Source organism: Dendrobates tinctorius, unplaced genomic scaffold (assembly GCF_039654945.1).
Source record: "Dendrobates tinctorius isolate UK_male_01 unplaced genomic scaffold, ASM3965494v1 ptg000184l, whole genome shotgun sequence".
Classification (NCBI taxonomy): Eukaryota; Metazoa; Chordata; class Amphibia; order Anura; family Dendrobatidae; genus Dendrobates; species Dendrobates tinctorius.
The window spans coordinates 15,393,325-15,408,214 of record NW_027361851.1 but is presented as its reverse complement, the minus strand read 5'-3'; the positions used below and the strand labels follow the sequence as shown (position 1 = coordinate 15,408,214).

The 14,890-nt window shown below is 46.2% G+C and overlaps 1 protein-coding gene across 1 annotated transcript in view; it reads right to left on the bottom strand.

The window, feature by feature from the left end:
- Window positions 1-14,890, bottom strand: part of LOC141055086 (myocardin-like) — an 83,353-nt gene that overhangs the window by 27,801 nt on the left and 40,662 nt on the right. The window contains exons 2-3 of the mRNA XM_073552044.1: window positions 8,570-8,635; window positions 7,245-7,303 (exon numbers count right to left, since the gene is read on the bottom strand). Of these exons, the coding sequence (XP_073408145.1) occupies window positions 7,245-7,303; window positions 8,570-8,635 (125 nt within the window). The remainder of the gene's footprint in view (window positions 1-7,244; window positions 7,304-8,569; window positions 8,636-14,890) is intronic.

Here is a 14,890-nt window from a genome sequence, read left to right as displayed (position 1 = left end):
GTATGCCTTTAATGCAGCAACTGACCGGCTGCAATCCCCTGGGCTGAGGTAAACGAGATATCCCACTTCTGACCTCCCCCCACCTTTGTAAATCCCACAGCTATTGTAATGTACGTATGGTGTCTTAATTGGAGCCTGTTATCTACTGGCCCGACACACATTGATTGTCCTGCCCTCTGTATGTATATATATTCTGAGACCGATGAGTAAAATGTTGTCACACTGGAAATACGTGGAGAAGTAGTGATCTTTTATATGTTCCCATGTTACAAAGCCTTTCGAGCCAACGCTCTTCATTCAGAAGTGAGGAAAAGCAGAGTGGACCTCCTGAGAAACGAGGTGGTAATGTAAAGAGGTATTACAGCACAGAAGACCCTGTTACACTGGTAGCAGCGATGGGATATGATACCCCATCTATAGGAGTAAAGGACTGAAGGGAAAACAACTACCAGAAGTTAAAGAGGAATACATTAAAAGACCTGGTGGAAGCTTGAGGGTTAATCGCCAGCAACAAAACAAAAGCGGATTTGATAGCAGCCATCATGGAACATGACAGGGCAGCGCCTCCCAATGTGAATGTGGAAGAGACTGAATTCCAGAGGGAGGTAAAGAGCAGACTGGCATTTTATGGCCCAAACCCTGCAGTAGAGATCGTACGAGAGGTGATGACTGATGTGTGTACTGATCTGAAGGAAAAATGGCATAGTGGACCAGGATAGAGGTAGCCAAGATGGAGATGGCAGATCGGAGAGAGGAGAGTCAGCGAGCAGGGGGAACTCTGACCTCCACCCATGTACCGTCAGAAGTAAGCCACAAAAAAATCCAGTAAAATGCCTTCCGACAGTTGGGGGAGGCAGAGGAAGACATTGATGGCTTTCTGCAGGACTTTGAGCGGCGGTGTGCCCTTCATCAAGTGAAGCCGGAGGATTGGGTTCAGGTTCTGGCCAGCAAGCTGACAGGCCGGGCAGCGGATGCCTATTACACGGTTCCTGATGAGAACTGCATCGACTATGAGTGGGTCAAAGAAGTGATCTTGGCCCGGTATGCGCTGACACCAGAGGCATGTCACCAAAAGTTCAGCGGATTTATAAAACAGGTAACAGATACCAACGCTGAATGGGCCTCTAAACTATGGTGGTCACTGCTACAGTGGGTACAAGGGAGCCAAGCAACCACTAAGGAGGATGCCCTCCAGCTCTTCTTGCAAGACTAGACCCCGAGACACAAGAATGGCTTCGAGACAGACGGCCAATGACTCTTGAGGAGGCCGCTTGTCTGGTCGATGAACATCATGATGCCAGGAGGTCTCAGTTGTCAGGATTAAAGACTGTCACTAGGGGCCCTCCCATGGGTCTGGAGGCCCCTAAACCACAGAAAATTGTTGGGGGACCAACTAAAACCCCGGCATACCAGAGTCCCCTGGGGTGCGATGCCACACCTGCCAACAGCTGGGCCACCTGCAAAGACAATGTCCCAACTGGACTCAGCGTACCCAGTGGCCAAAGGCGAGAACGGCTACCGTCAACCGGGCCACTGTACACTACTACCAGGGCGAAGCTGACCCGGCATTGGGGGCTATGACTAATCTGGGGATGAAAGAGTTGGAGGAAGTGCTGCATGAAGTAGACTCCGTGCAGGCAGCCCGGGCAGATAATCGACAACAGCATCGACAGGCGGTGTGGGTTAATGGGAAATGTTTGCAGGGACTAAGATTCCGGAGCAACTTTGACCCTTGTGAAGCCTCATCTCGTCCGGGACCAAGAGAAGACGGACTAGACAGTGGCCATCTGTGTAGCACAGGGAGCCATACATCGACTGCCCACTGCCAGTATTCACCATTACTGGGGAGTCGGGGATGGCCTTGTTGAGGTTGGTCTGATGGAGGATTTGCCAGCAGACATCTTGCTGGTAAATGACTTGCGGCCCATATTGTCTGCATTCTCGGTTGCCCCTCTGGCTGAGACCTATCCTGTGACCACCCAGAGACAAGCTCGAGCTGCGGAGGTGGAATCACACTCAGAGGAGGCCCAGGTAAGACACCCCAGCCCTACACATATACCCATAGCCAGACACATTTCTTGGGCCACCCCAGCAGAGTTTAAAACGGAGGTACCTGAGGATCCCTCATTTCAGGTGTATCGTGGGAAGGCACAGGAGGGGAGAGGAGTAATAGAAGGGGAACAGTTTGTATGGCATCAGGGACTCTACCGGGTTACAGAGCAGCGCCACACAGGGAAGAGCCCCACTATAAAACGACAGCTGGTAGTTCCCAGCAGGAGCTACTGCGAATCTCTCATGACATACCCTTGGCCGGGCACCTTAGCGTCAGTCGCATCAGGCATTGTCTGACACAAAACTTCTTTTGGCCGGGGGTAACCTATGATGTTCGTCAGTACTGCCAGACCTGTGACAGTTGCCAGTGCATTGGCAAGAGGGGAGATCACTGCAAGGCCAAACTACACCCCCTCCCCATTGTGGAGGAGCCATTTAGCCAAGTAGCGGTCGATCTGATAGGGCCATTAGCCAAACCCAGTCCATCAGGAAAAAAGTATATATTGACAATGGTAGATTATGCCACATGGTATCCAGAGGCAGTTGCATTACCTAACATACTGGCAGAGACAGTGGCGGCTGCCCTGCTCCAGGTTTTCTCACGGGTTGCATTTCCCCGGGAGGTTATCTCGGACCAGGGTATCCAGTTTACAGCAGAGGTGACCAACCAACTGTGGGAGCTGTGCGCCGTAAAGTCCATTAGAAGCGCCCCATACCACCCGCAAACCAATGGGTTGTGTGAAAGTTTTAACGGAACATTGAAACAACTCATTGGGACTTTTACCAGGACCTACAGGGACTGGGAGAAATTCTTGCCACACCTCCTGTTTGCCTATCGGGAGGTGCCCCAAGAATCCACGGGGTTCTCCCCGTTCGAACTGTTATACAGGAGGCGGGTAAGGGGACCCCTAGACTTAGTGTGAGAACACTGGGAACGGGAGGGAACCATAGAAGGGATACCTATTGTGCCCTATGTGCTTGAATTCCGGGACCGCCTACCCAGGAGCTGACTCAGGCTGTACGTGCGAACATGCAGGCGGCCCAACGGCGCCAGCATGTATGGTACAATCGGAGGGCCAGAGAACGCACCTTTGAGATAGGACAGAAGGTCCTGGTGTTAGAACCAACAAGGCAGAACAAGTTCAAAGCTGCATGGCAGGGGCCCTACCAGGTAGTGGGAAAAATAGCCGACACCACCTACAATGTCGCCGATTGTGACGACCCCAGGGTTATCCGCATGTTCCACGTGAATATGCTGAAGCCCTACCGGGAGCGCCCTGAAGAGGTAGTGGCCATCTGTGCACCTGAAGCAGAGGATTTAGCAGGAATCCCCTTGCCTGATGTCTTAGGGGAGAGGACTCAGTCTAAAACATGGGACCAGGTACACTTGGAAGAAAACCTAGGGCCCCGGGGAGAGACAGAAGGCGGAGGCGTTGTTGAGGCAACGACAGAGGATGTTTTCAGAGAGACCGGGGTACACACAAGGTTGAGACCAAGGTTCAGACCCCCCTGAGACAACCCCCCTTCAGCATCCCTGAGTCTGTACGAGAAGGGATACGACAAGAGATACAAGAGATGTTGCGTTTAGGGGTCATTGAAGAGTCAGATAGTCCCTGGGCATCCCCCATAGTGTTAGTGCCCAAGAAGGATGGGACTACCCGGTTTTGTGTAGACTATCTCAAGCTAAATGAGAAAACGGTGACGGATGCGTATCCCATGCCGCGTGTGGTTGAGTTGTTAGACCGGCTGGCGGGGGCAAAGTATTTGACCACCATCGATCTATGCAAAGGCTACTGGCAGATCCCCCTAAGTCCTGACGCTATTCCCAAGTCTGCATTTATCACCCCGTTCGGCTTATTCCAGTTCCGAGTTATGCCATTCGGGATGAAGAATGCCCCTGCGACCTTCCAGAGGCTGGCTGACCGGCTTCTGGATGGTCTCCAGGACCCAGGACTATGCTTGTGCCTACCTGGATGACATCGCCATCTACAGCGCGACATGGGATGAGCATCTAAATCACCTGGAGACAGTATTGGACAGGATCCACAAGGCCGGAATCACCTTGAATCCCAACAAGTGTCACGAGGGCAAAGCAGAGGTTCAGTATTTAGGACATTGGGTGGGAAGTGGGAAACAGCGAACAGAACCAGCCAAGATTGAGGCTATAGCCAAATGGCCCACCCCACGCACTAAAACCCAGGTCATGGTGTTTCTATGGACAGCAGGGTATTATAGGAACTTTGTCCCCAATTACAGCAGCGTAGCCAAGCCCCTCACTGATCTGACCCGTAAGAACCTCCCCCGCCAGGTAACCTGGACCCCCAAATGTGAGGAAGCCTTCCGCCAGCTAAAGGACGCCCTCACAAATACCCTGGTATTGGTCGCACCCGGGCCAACTAAGCGTTTCCTGGGGACAGTGCTGAGCCAAGTCGGGCCGGATGGTCAAGACCACCCGGTAGCTTACCTGAGTCAGAAACTATTGCCCCGCGAAGTAAGCTATGCGGCCATCGAGAAGGAGTGCCTGGCTGTAGTATGGGCACTCAAGAAGTTACAACCATATTTGTATGAAAGACAGTTTTCCCTCCTAATGGACCATAATCCCCTAGTGTGGCTTAATCGGGTCTCTGGAGACAACGCCAGATTATTGCGGTGGAGTTTAGCCCTACAACCTCTAGACTTCACCATCCACTACAGACCCGGCAAACAAAATGGTAACACTGATGGACTAAGTCGACAAATGGAACTTGTACCAACCCCATAGACTTCGGTCATCCCCAAGCCGATCCGTTAAGGATCAGACTGTGTATGCCGATCGCGTTGCTTAAATGGGGAGATTTGTGAATTTGCTTTCTGGCCTTCCTCTGGTCACTACTGAAGGTAGTGGAGCTGGTCATATTGACTGAGGGGTTGCGAGTTCTCTTTCTGGGCTTCCTCTGGTGGTTACTGGAGGTAATGGAGCTGATCTGATTAACAGAGGCTTGCCACCTGATAATGAGGAGGACAATTGGAGATCTGGGGTTTCAGACTGGATTTAAGACAGCGGACTCCCTCTATCCCTGCTGGTGATTTTTTCCTGCCTCCTGAGGTCTTAGTTTCCAGCTCAGTCCCTGCATGCTCAGCTAAGTGTTCTATTGCTATTCTGTTCACATTTGATCTGGTTTTGTCTATTTCAGTTTTGTGTGAGTCAGCCAGCTCCGGCTGGGGCTGTGCTGAATCACCATCTATATGTTACTGCTTGTGCCAGTTTGTTTTTGTCCCTTATTAGATTGGCCTCTTTTTTCTCTGCTTTCAGAATCTACCAGAGTGCTGATATAGTGGGCGAAGTCATGCGACTTCAGTATTTTTCTATCAGACGTGTTGGTCTTTTTTGCAGGTTTTTTTGCGTGATTGCAGACAGTGTCTTTCCTTTCCTGTCCTGTCTAGTCAGTGTGGGGCCCCATCGTTTGCTCAGTCTATTTTTCTACCTGCGTTTGTATTTTCATCTTGTCTCACCAACAATATATGTTTGGGGGCTATCTATTCCTTTGGGGTCTGCTCTGGGGCAGTTTAGATTTCCCCTTTCTTGCTTTAGGTTTAGTTAGCTCTACGGCTGTGCCGAGGCGTCTAGGATCATCGCAGGCATGCTCCACGGCTACTGCTAGTTGTGTGGATAGGATCAGGGGTCTGCAGTCCACTTAGTTACCAACCTCTCTGGTTTTCTGTGGCTTAGCTTGGTCTTGCTCTCCTCCTCGGTGACTCAATCATGACAGGGAGCCGTGTTACAGAACCCCCCAGCACCCCCAATAGGAGATGCATGTATGATAGGCGTAATGTGAGATGTATGCCCTTAATGCAGCAACCGACCGGCTGCGACCCCCTGGGCAGAGGTAAAGGAGATATCCCACTTCTGACTTCCCCCCACCTTTGTAAATCACACGGCTATTGTAATGTAGGTCTGGCGTCTTAATTGGAGCCTGTTATCTATTGGCCCGACACACATTGATTGTCCTGCCCTCTGTATGTATATATTCTGAGACCGATGAGTAAAATGTTGTAACACTGGAAATATGTGGAGAAGCAGTGATATTTTATATGTTCCCATGTTACAAAGCCTTTCAAGCCAGCGCCCTTCATTCAGAAGTGAGGAAAAGCAGAGTGGACCTCCTGAGAAATGTGGTGGTAATGTAAAGAGGTATTACAGCACAGAAGACCCCGTTACATATATACTATATACTGAGTTTGGAGACAGAGCTATGGGATTAAACATATCAGGAAGAAAAATAAAACTGATAAGTCATAAGAGTATGAATAATATTTGATGGACCATTGCTCACTGTACTACTAAGCAACAATTTGCAGGAGCTAATTATGGAATCCATTTATGTATGCTTAGGCTACGTTCACATATGCATCGCAAAGGGAGTAGTTTAGCCAAAAGCAACTCGCTAACTGTGACACATACAGCCACTTTTTTTTGCATCCCCTACTATGTACTGTATCTCGTAAAACAATAAAAAAAATCTGCATATCTGAATCCACCACAACAAGCAAAAGATTTATTGTAGTTTTTAAAACTTTATTCACTCATATTTCTGGTGTGTACATTTGCAGATATGCTGTGGATTTTCAGATTCATATGATGTTTATTGCAGAATGAGTGTTGCAGATTTACTTTACAAATGGTGAAATTCTCTACTAATCTCGCAAGACACACATTTGTGATGTCTGAATATATAGCATTATAAACCTTAATCCTCCCAACTGATCTGATTCCAGAAACAACAATCTTATTATTTAAAGAAAAAAGTGTGGGACCCAAGGAATATCTTTTCTCCTTACAGAGAGTGACATATCATGCACGCTGAGATGAGATAAGCTGCAATACTCCTCTGGGAAATATACAAATTGTCTCTTCAGAGAGGAAGAGGGCTAATTACTCTATTGCCATCTCACACAGCCAGATCTCACACTTTGCACTGACAAGAGGCAGTACCCCGAAACACCATGTCTGCAAATTGAGATTTTGGTTTTGGCTTTTATCCTGATTCATGTGACAAGGCTCATTGAAGGATCAACATTGACTTCTAGGATTGCTAATTCCTATAGGTGGCACTAGAGTTCTAGTTCTCTTCCTCTTTGAAGAGACAATTTGCAAGAAAAATTGCCTAACATTCATAGAACAGACCACACACTGACATAAAAAGTACACTTACTTTATTTTGTCCCAAAGTTCCATTTTGCTCTGCCAAATTGGTATGTGGTTTACTGACAGCTAGGAAAATAATACAATGCGTTAGTTGTTTCACTTCACAATATATTACAAAAATGAATGATAATGTATTTATAAAAAGCAATCAGCATCTACACTAGTCTATTGCAGACATTTAATGACCACCAAATGACCAACAGGTGGGCCGTTTGGTGGACATATATTAGCCTGTTTAGACAGGCTGATTGCTTGCTATGCACATAGAATGATAGTTAAAGGGAATTTGTCATTAGATTCCTACTTCCCAAACCACAGACAGTATAAATCAGAACCTGTGATTGCAGCCAGATAGGTATTATAGTTTTAGGGTAGAACCTGTCAGAAAAATCATTGCTTAAAAATCCAGCCTGGGATCATAAACAGAGACTTTACTAATCCAATGCAGTCCCTGGTTAGCTTCTCCCTGCCCTACTCCATTTTATTGACAAGTCACTATCGTTAACAAAGGGCGATGTGCTGCCAAGAATGAAAATTTTTAAGCAAACTTAAGAATAATTTTACGCCATGAACAAGAGTTTTAATTATTTGTTGAGTGATTGGCAGTCTATTTAGACCTGACTATAATAGAGAAGCAAGTTTTCATTTGATCTTTTCATTTCAAGTTTATTGGCACATGTAAATGCACTTTAGATGTTGTCCTCATTTGTTCAGCATAAAAATCTATGTGAAAGCTAAAACTGAAAAAAAATATTTTCTTTGTCACCTACTCACCGTGATAATGTAGTTGTCACACGGTGTCAGAAAGCTATTGACCTGTAGATTAACCACATATCTACAGGTTAATAGCGTTATTTTACATGACAGGTTCCTTTTAAAGAGAATTTGTCACCATGTTTTCGATGCGAGGATAGACACAGCTTTTGAATATCGAGGACTCGATAGCTGCAGGTTTACTAGTCATTTCAGTGATTATCTCCTGCTAATAAAATTACAGCAAACTGTAAAGTAAGTGATATCCCACGGGAATCTCATTCTTTGTCTTACATTATGGTGCTGTCAGATAAGGTAGCATAAACCTGGTGACAGAGTTTATTTAGAGCCAGCTTTACATGTGTGCTGCAATCACATTTCCGCTCTATCACTATGGCAGGAATTCCTGCCCTGAGAGTTTAATTACCCAAATTAAGTCAAATGTACTGTCTGTTGAGTTCAATAGAGTATTTATGATATATACTGAATATGCTCGTCATTGGCACTGGCACATATGAAAATTCTAATACATTAATTATTTATTTTTAATCATAATTATCAAGGTCAACAGCAACCTACGTGGTATCAGGTTCCGTTCAGACATTTGTTCTTGTGAGCGACGATGCTGCATTCGCAATTGAAGAACTGAAAAAAATATTGATGAAGATTAGCTGATAACATTGAACATTTTATAAATCGGTAACCTTGCGCTTATCATGGACTTTTGGTCATGGATTTTACCATTTTGAATCACTTTATAAATGTGTCTCTGTCTCTCTGAGTCACAATAAACAGACTTTAAATCCTTTGGCTCAAATTCACAGCACTTTAAGGAATGCACTCACACTTTATGATCAGATTGTGATTTTTTACACTACTGTTTGTAAAGTCATGGAATAATTGCACATATTTGCTAAACAACCACATTTTGCGTTGTTCACAGCAAAATGCTAAATTTAACTACAATGTGTGAATGTACCAAAGAGTGTGGTCAGGGCTTTCAGATCCTTGCACTTTTGTATTAATTGCATTAATCTCTGTCAGCCATCTTTGTGAATATCGTAGGATTTTCCTTCTGCTTTTCCCGTTTTAGTGAACGTTATATGTTCCCTAGAAATGTATTAATTAGTATTCATAGAATCCAAATGAAACATAGAAATTACAGCTGGACAAGATTACGGATTACAGAAGATCTATCTGATCTTCTGCTAATTTAAATGTGGGAGAAATACCAGTAAGAAGTATTTTTAGAATGTTTTAGAAGTGTATTTTACTCATTTTTCAAGACAAAAACACATCAGAGCATTCTGCATTTTGAAAAGAAACCATCAGCTCAAAAAATGCTTCCCAACAACGACAAACCAAAGTGCATTGTGTGCATTGTGTATTATTCTTCAATAAAGACTCGTATATTTATACTAACAATATAGCAACATCAATATCAGGAATATTAATATATTGCACAGTGATAACAGCTGCATTTTAGACCACAGAAAATGCTGTTAAAAACTCGATGAGAATCATTATGGACACCATGGCATTTTTTTCAAAAAAAGTCCTGTGTATAAACCAAATTTCCAAATCTGCGGCAGATTTTCTGTATGGAAAATCCAAAGCAGAAAACAATAATAGTTAAATAGATCAGATTTGTTAAACCTCATCTACTTATACAGGATTCAGCATGGATATCACCTTTTCTATCCCAAACTCTATTACCTGTGGCTTTGTGGCAAAATGCAAACTGGTTTTGTCCTATGTGCATGTAGCCTTGGACCACTTTTTTCATTTTTGTTTTTAGCTCGCAAAAAAAACAACAGTGTTGTTATGAACGTATTCATACACGAGGGAAATGCTGCACCTACACCCAACTGGTCCCTGTACAGACTAGAAAGGCCCTAGTTGCACAACTAAGAAACACCACTTCAGACCTAGCTCCCTAAAAGGTTATTGAGGGGTTTCTTGTACTTCCTGAGTAACCAGGGTGCAAACTACTAACAAGGGGAAAGGAAAGTATGGAGAGAAACATGAGAACTTAAGGTAAAGGAGGGGGGAAGGTTAAGGAGTTGCAAAAATAAAAGGAACAAGAAAGGCTTCCCAAGAACCTAACAATGGTAAAAGAAAAATGTACTAGGAGGGAACGCAAACCAACTTGCAGCAAGAATGTAGCAAGAATTGAGTTTACCCAGCAAGGTAACCCCCTAAGATGAAGAGCTGGAACTCCTAAGTATACATCCACCAGGAAATATAGCCAGTAAGGAAATGCAGGGAAGGTATACTATATAAAGCCTCAAACAGATCGTGGTAGGGCTGTCACAAATGTTTCATGCCAACCTGGAAGATCAAGGGGTAGTAGATCTCTGCATATTGTGAATCACAGATCTTTCATTTAGCCTGTGTGTTTGGGTGCCATATTAAATGAATTTGGTTTCCTTTGGTGCTGAAAAGGTTAGCGACCCTTTCTATGTTGGTCAGAAACTTGCAGCTCCATTCAGCTGCTCGATGGGGTGGAGGGAGGGGACAGACCAGAGATCAACAGGAGCATAGTAAGGTCAGAGACACAGGCCTCTGTACCATCAAAAGTACCTCCGGGATAGGGATAGTTAGGGTCCCAGTTCCAGGCACAGTTTGAGGCCCCCTCCCCTACCTTTGATCGTCACAGTCATTTTCAATGGCCCCACATTTTGTACCTATGTATGGATTCCATTGTAGTCCTTCCCCAGAAAGGACCTGCAATCAAGGGTCTCCCAGCAGCACACTTCTAGTCTTGTGGTCAATCATTTTCAATGGTCCCACATTATGTACCTATGTATGGGTTCCATTGTAGTCCTTCCCCAACAAGGACCTGCAATCTAGGGTCTCCCAGCAGCACACTTCTAGTCTGGTTGTCCGTCAGACTGAACCAGATAGGTTTTCTATTGGACTGAATAAATTTATGTTGTTCTATGAAGTCTGCAAGATGTATTTTAGCCTTTATTCATGTTCTTCTGGGAGTAAGGAGCAATGGGTAGGGATTGCTATTTCTCTTCTTCAAGGAGCACTTCAATCCTGGGCCATTTCACTTCAATCAAATTCATTGTCTCTCCGGTCAGTTAATGGGTTTTTTGAGGCTCTAGGCCTTGTGTATGATGATTTGGAATGTGTCTCCCTTGCTGAGTCTAAGGCCTGTTTCACACTTCAGTTTTTTCTTGTCAGTTAAAATCCGCCAAAATGGCGTAAAGCGGATCCGTTGGTAACTGAAGTTAACGGAAGCTAGCAGACCGGTTTTTTGACGGACCCGTTGGCTGAAGAATTTTAAAGGAACTGCAGTCCGGGGACGAGAGAGAGAGAGAATTTTTAATGAAATGATTTCAGGGTTAAATTTCCGGCTGAGATCATTCCTCCGGGCATGCGCAGTACAAAAATGCGGATCCTTCAGCCAAAAAAAACATTACAAGCTCCGTCCGGGCATGTCGGCGGACGCAAAAAAATTGGCGGATCCGCAAAAAAACGGATCCGACGGATGGCCATCCGTCAAGATCCGCCAGTAATGCAAGTCAATGGGGAAAAAAAGGATCCGCCAAACAAAATGGCGGATCCGTTTTTTTAAGAAAAAGGCGGATCTTGACTGATGGAAAAAAACTGAAGTGTGAAACAGGCCTAAGCTACGTAATCTCAAGCAGGGAGACCGTCCGGCAGAGGAGTTTTGCTCAGAGTTCCCTAGATGAGCTACTGACACCCAGTGGAACGATCCTGAGAGTTAGTTTTATCAGGGTCTGTGTCATTATCATCCATGAAAACATTTGTCCATGGATTTAATTACGGATCTTTCATCATCCTCTGGTAAAACTGTTATCATAGTTGTGGTGGATAGGTTACGTAAAATGGCACACTTTATTGCTTTACCTGCTCTCCCTAATGCCAATATACAGGGTCAGATGTTTGTCACAGAGATCGTGATCGGGGGACCCAATTCGTATCTAAATTTTAGAGAGCATTTTTGTGACGTCCGTCTGCGAGTCTGGGCTGCAGTAAGACAGCACCCCAAGCAACCCCGATACCCTTTACCCCTATACAGAGATCTGGATTTACAGCAGAGCCCAGGAGGTAACGGTCTGAATAAGAGCAGCGGACCAGAGCAGGATAGTCACCAGAAAGGGGTTAAAAAACGGGACCAAAAGCGTAGTCAGAAATCCGAGTCTAAACGAGGCGGGCAGCAGAGGTACAAAAACGGCAGACAGTAGCAGAGTCAAATCCAGACCAAGGTCAGAGTCATAAACCGGGAGGGAGGCAGAGGTACAAAATCGTTAGACAGTCGCAGCGTCAAAAACCAGGCCAAGGCCAGAGTCGTAAACCAGGAGGGCGGCATAGGTACAAAATCGTCAGGCAGGAGCAGAGTCAGAAATCCAGGCAAAGGTCAGAATAAAAGATAGCAAATAACAAACTAGCACACTGGGGAAACCAAGACTATATCTGATGGCCTGCAAGACAGGCCCCAAGGTATTTGCACGATCAGGCTATCCCTCACAGGTTCACAGTCTGATTATGTCATTTGGACCGCCCCCAGGACCAGGCCAGATGGTAATGCACCAACACTTTCATGACTGACAGAGGAGCGGAGGCTGTACCCACCAGATGCCTGCGCAGGAGCCCCTTCTCTGTCACCACCACCCACGGGGAAACCACAGCGCCTCCTAGTGGCCGAGGCAGGAACAGCCATCTCCGAGTCTGACGGTGATGTGACAGTCCGGCATCTCCCAGTGGCCGAGGCAGGAACAGCAGTACCTGTGTCTGACGGCGACGTGACAGTACCCCCCCTTCTAAGAGGGGCCTCTGGACCCTCTAAACCTGGTTTGTTAGGGTGAAGGAGGTGAAATTTCCTGATCAACCCCTTGGCATGAATGTCACCAGCAGGGACCCAGGACCTCTCCTCTGGACCGTAGCCCTTACCGTGCACCAGATACTGCATGGACCCTCTCACTAAGCGACAGTCAAGGATACCCTGGACTTCGTATTCCAAGGCACCCCCGACCAAAACTGGAGGAGGAGGGGACCGGACAGGACGAATTGGGGAGCGGTACAATTTGAGGAGAGACTTGTGGAAAACATTTGGCAGTTTGAATGACTGAGGAAGTTTTAGACGAAAAGCTACTGGGTTAATCACCTCAATAATTTCGTATGGACCAATGAACCTGGGACCTAGTTTGGCAGGCGGCACTTTAAGCCTAATATTCCTGGTAGAAAGCCAGACTTTGTCTCCAACTCCCAGGTGCGGCCCTTTGGATCGCCGTCTGTTAGCAGCCGAAGCTTGTCTAACCTGAGCCCCTTTCAAGTTTGTGTTCACTTCTGCCCAAATCGTCTTTAACTGATGTATAGATCTTTCTACCCCAGGGAGCTCTGACATCTTAGCAAAGAATGAGCCAAAGCGTGGGTGCAGCCCAAAATGCAGAAGAAAGGGGTAGTCTTGATGGACTCCTGGTACTGATTATTCAGGGGGAACTCTGCTAAAGGCAGATGTTCCACCCAATTGGACTGATGCTCAGACACATAACAATGGAGATATTGTTCCAGAGTTTGGTTGGCGCGCTTGGTTTGACCATTTGTTTCAGGGTGGTAGGCAGAGAAGAAGGACAAATCAATGCCAATGCGTTTGCAGAACGCCCTCCAAAATTTCGAAATGAACTTGGTACCCCTGTCGGACACAATATTCACAGGAGCGCCATGCAGTCGTACAACATGAATAATGAACAGTTTACTTAGGGTTTTGGAATTAGGTAGTCCAGACAGAGGAACGAAATGACACTGCTTACTGAACCTATCCACCACCACCCAGATACACCTCTACCCTTCTGAGGGCGGGAGGTCAGTAATAAAGTCCATGGAGATGTGGGTCCATGGACCCTCAGGGGTAGGCAAGGACTGGAGCCAGCCAGTAGGGCGATTATGGGGAGATTTCACAAGCCAGTACATAGTCCTTAAAATCCTTTATTACAGTTGGCCACCAAAAATTCCTGGTCACCAGTCTGATTGTATTATTTATACCTGGATGCCCTGCAAGGACGGAATCATGCGATTCCTTCATAACTTGCAGGCGGAATGTGGCTGGAGCAAACAATTTTTGGGGAGGCGTAGTGTCAGGGGCTTATTCTGGGGATCTACGGATCTCATCCAGAAGATCCAAGGACACAGCCGAAACAACAATCCCGTTGGCCAATATTGGAGCTGGTTCAGAGTCCTCGGCCTGTGAGGGGCAAAAACTTCGAGAGAGGGCATCAGCCCTTGCATTTTTAGTACCTGGTCGAAAAGTGATCACAAAATCAAATTTCAAGAAGAGCAGGGCCCACCTTGCCTGTCTAGGATTCAGTCTTTTTGGTGATTCCAAGTAGGTCAGGTTCTTGTGATCCGTGATCACGGTGATCTTATGTTTCGTACCTTCGAGGAAGTGGCGCCATTCCTCGAAGGCACATTTTATTGCCAACAGTTCCCGATTCCCTATATCATAATTCCCCTCAGTGGAAGAGAATTTTCGGGAAAAGAAGGCACATGGACGAAGTTGAGTGAGGGATGCCGTGCCTTCTGATAACACTGCTCCTACTCCAACCTGTGATGAGCGTCAGCTTACGCTGAGTCGTTTCTTTCTTGAAAGAGTGGACCCTCTGGGCCGTGGTACCCACCCACCTAGGGCGAGCGGACCTAATGAGAACCACCCCCTATACAGGGAGTGTCAGGGGCAAGACCAAGGGGGTGAGCCACCACGGCAGCTGGACCAGCTGGACCAGACGGCCGGCTCAGGGAAACAAGACAAGGCAAGACGAGTCATTAATTCAAAGAAACTTCATTAAGGAAGACTTCAGGTACAACAGGTGTAAAACGTGAACACACAGAACATAAGACAAGGTGCGTGCAAGGGCACGCCGAGGTCCA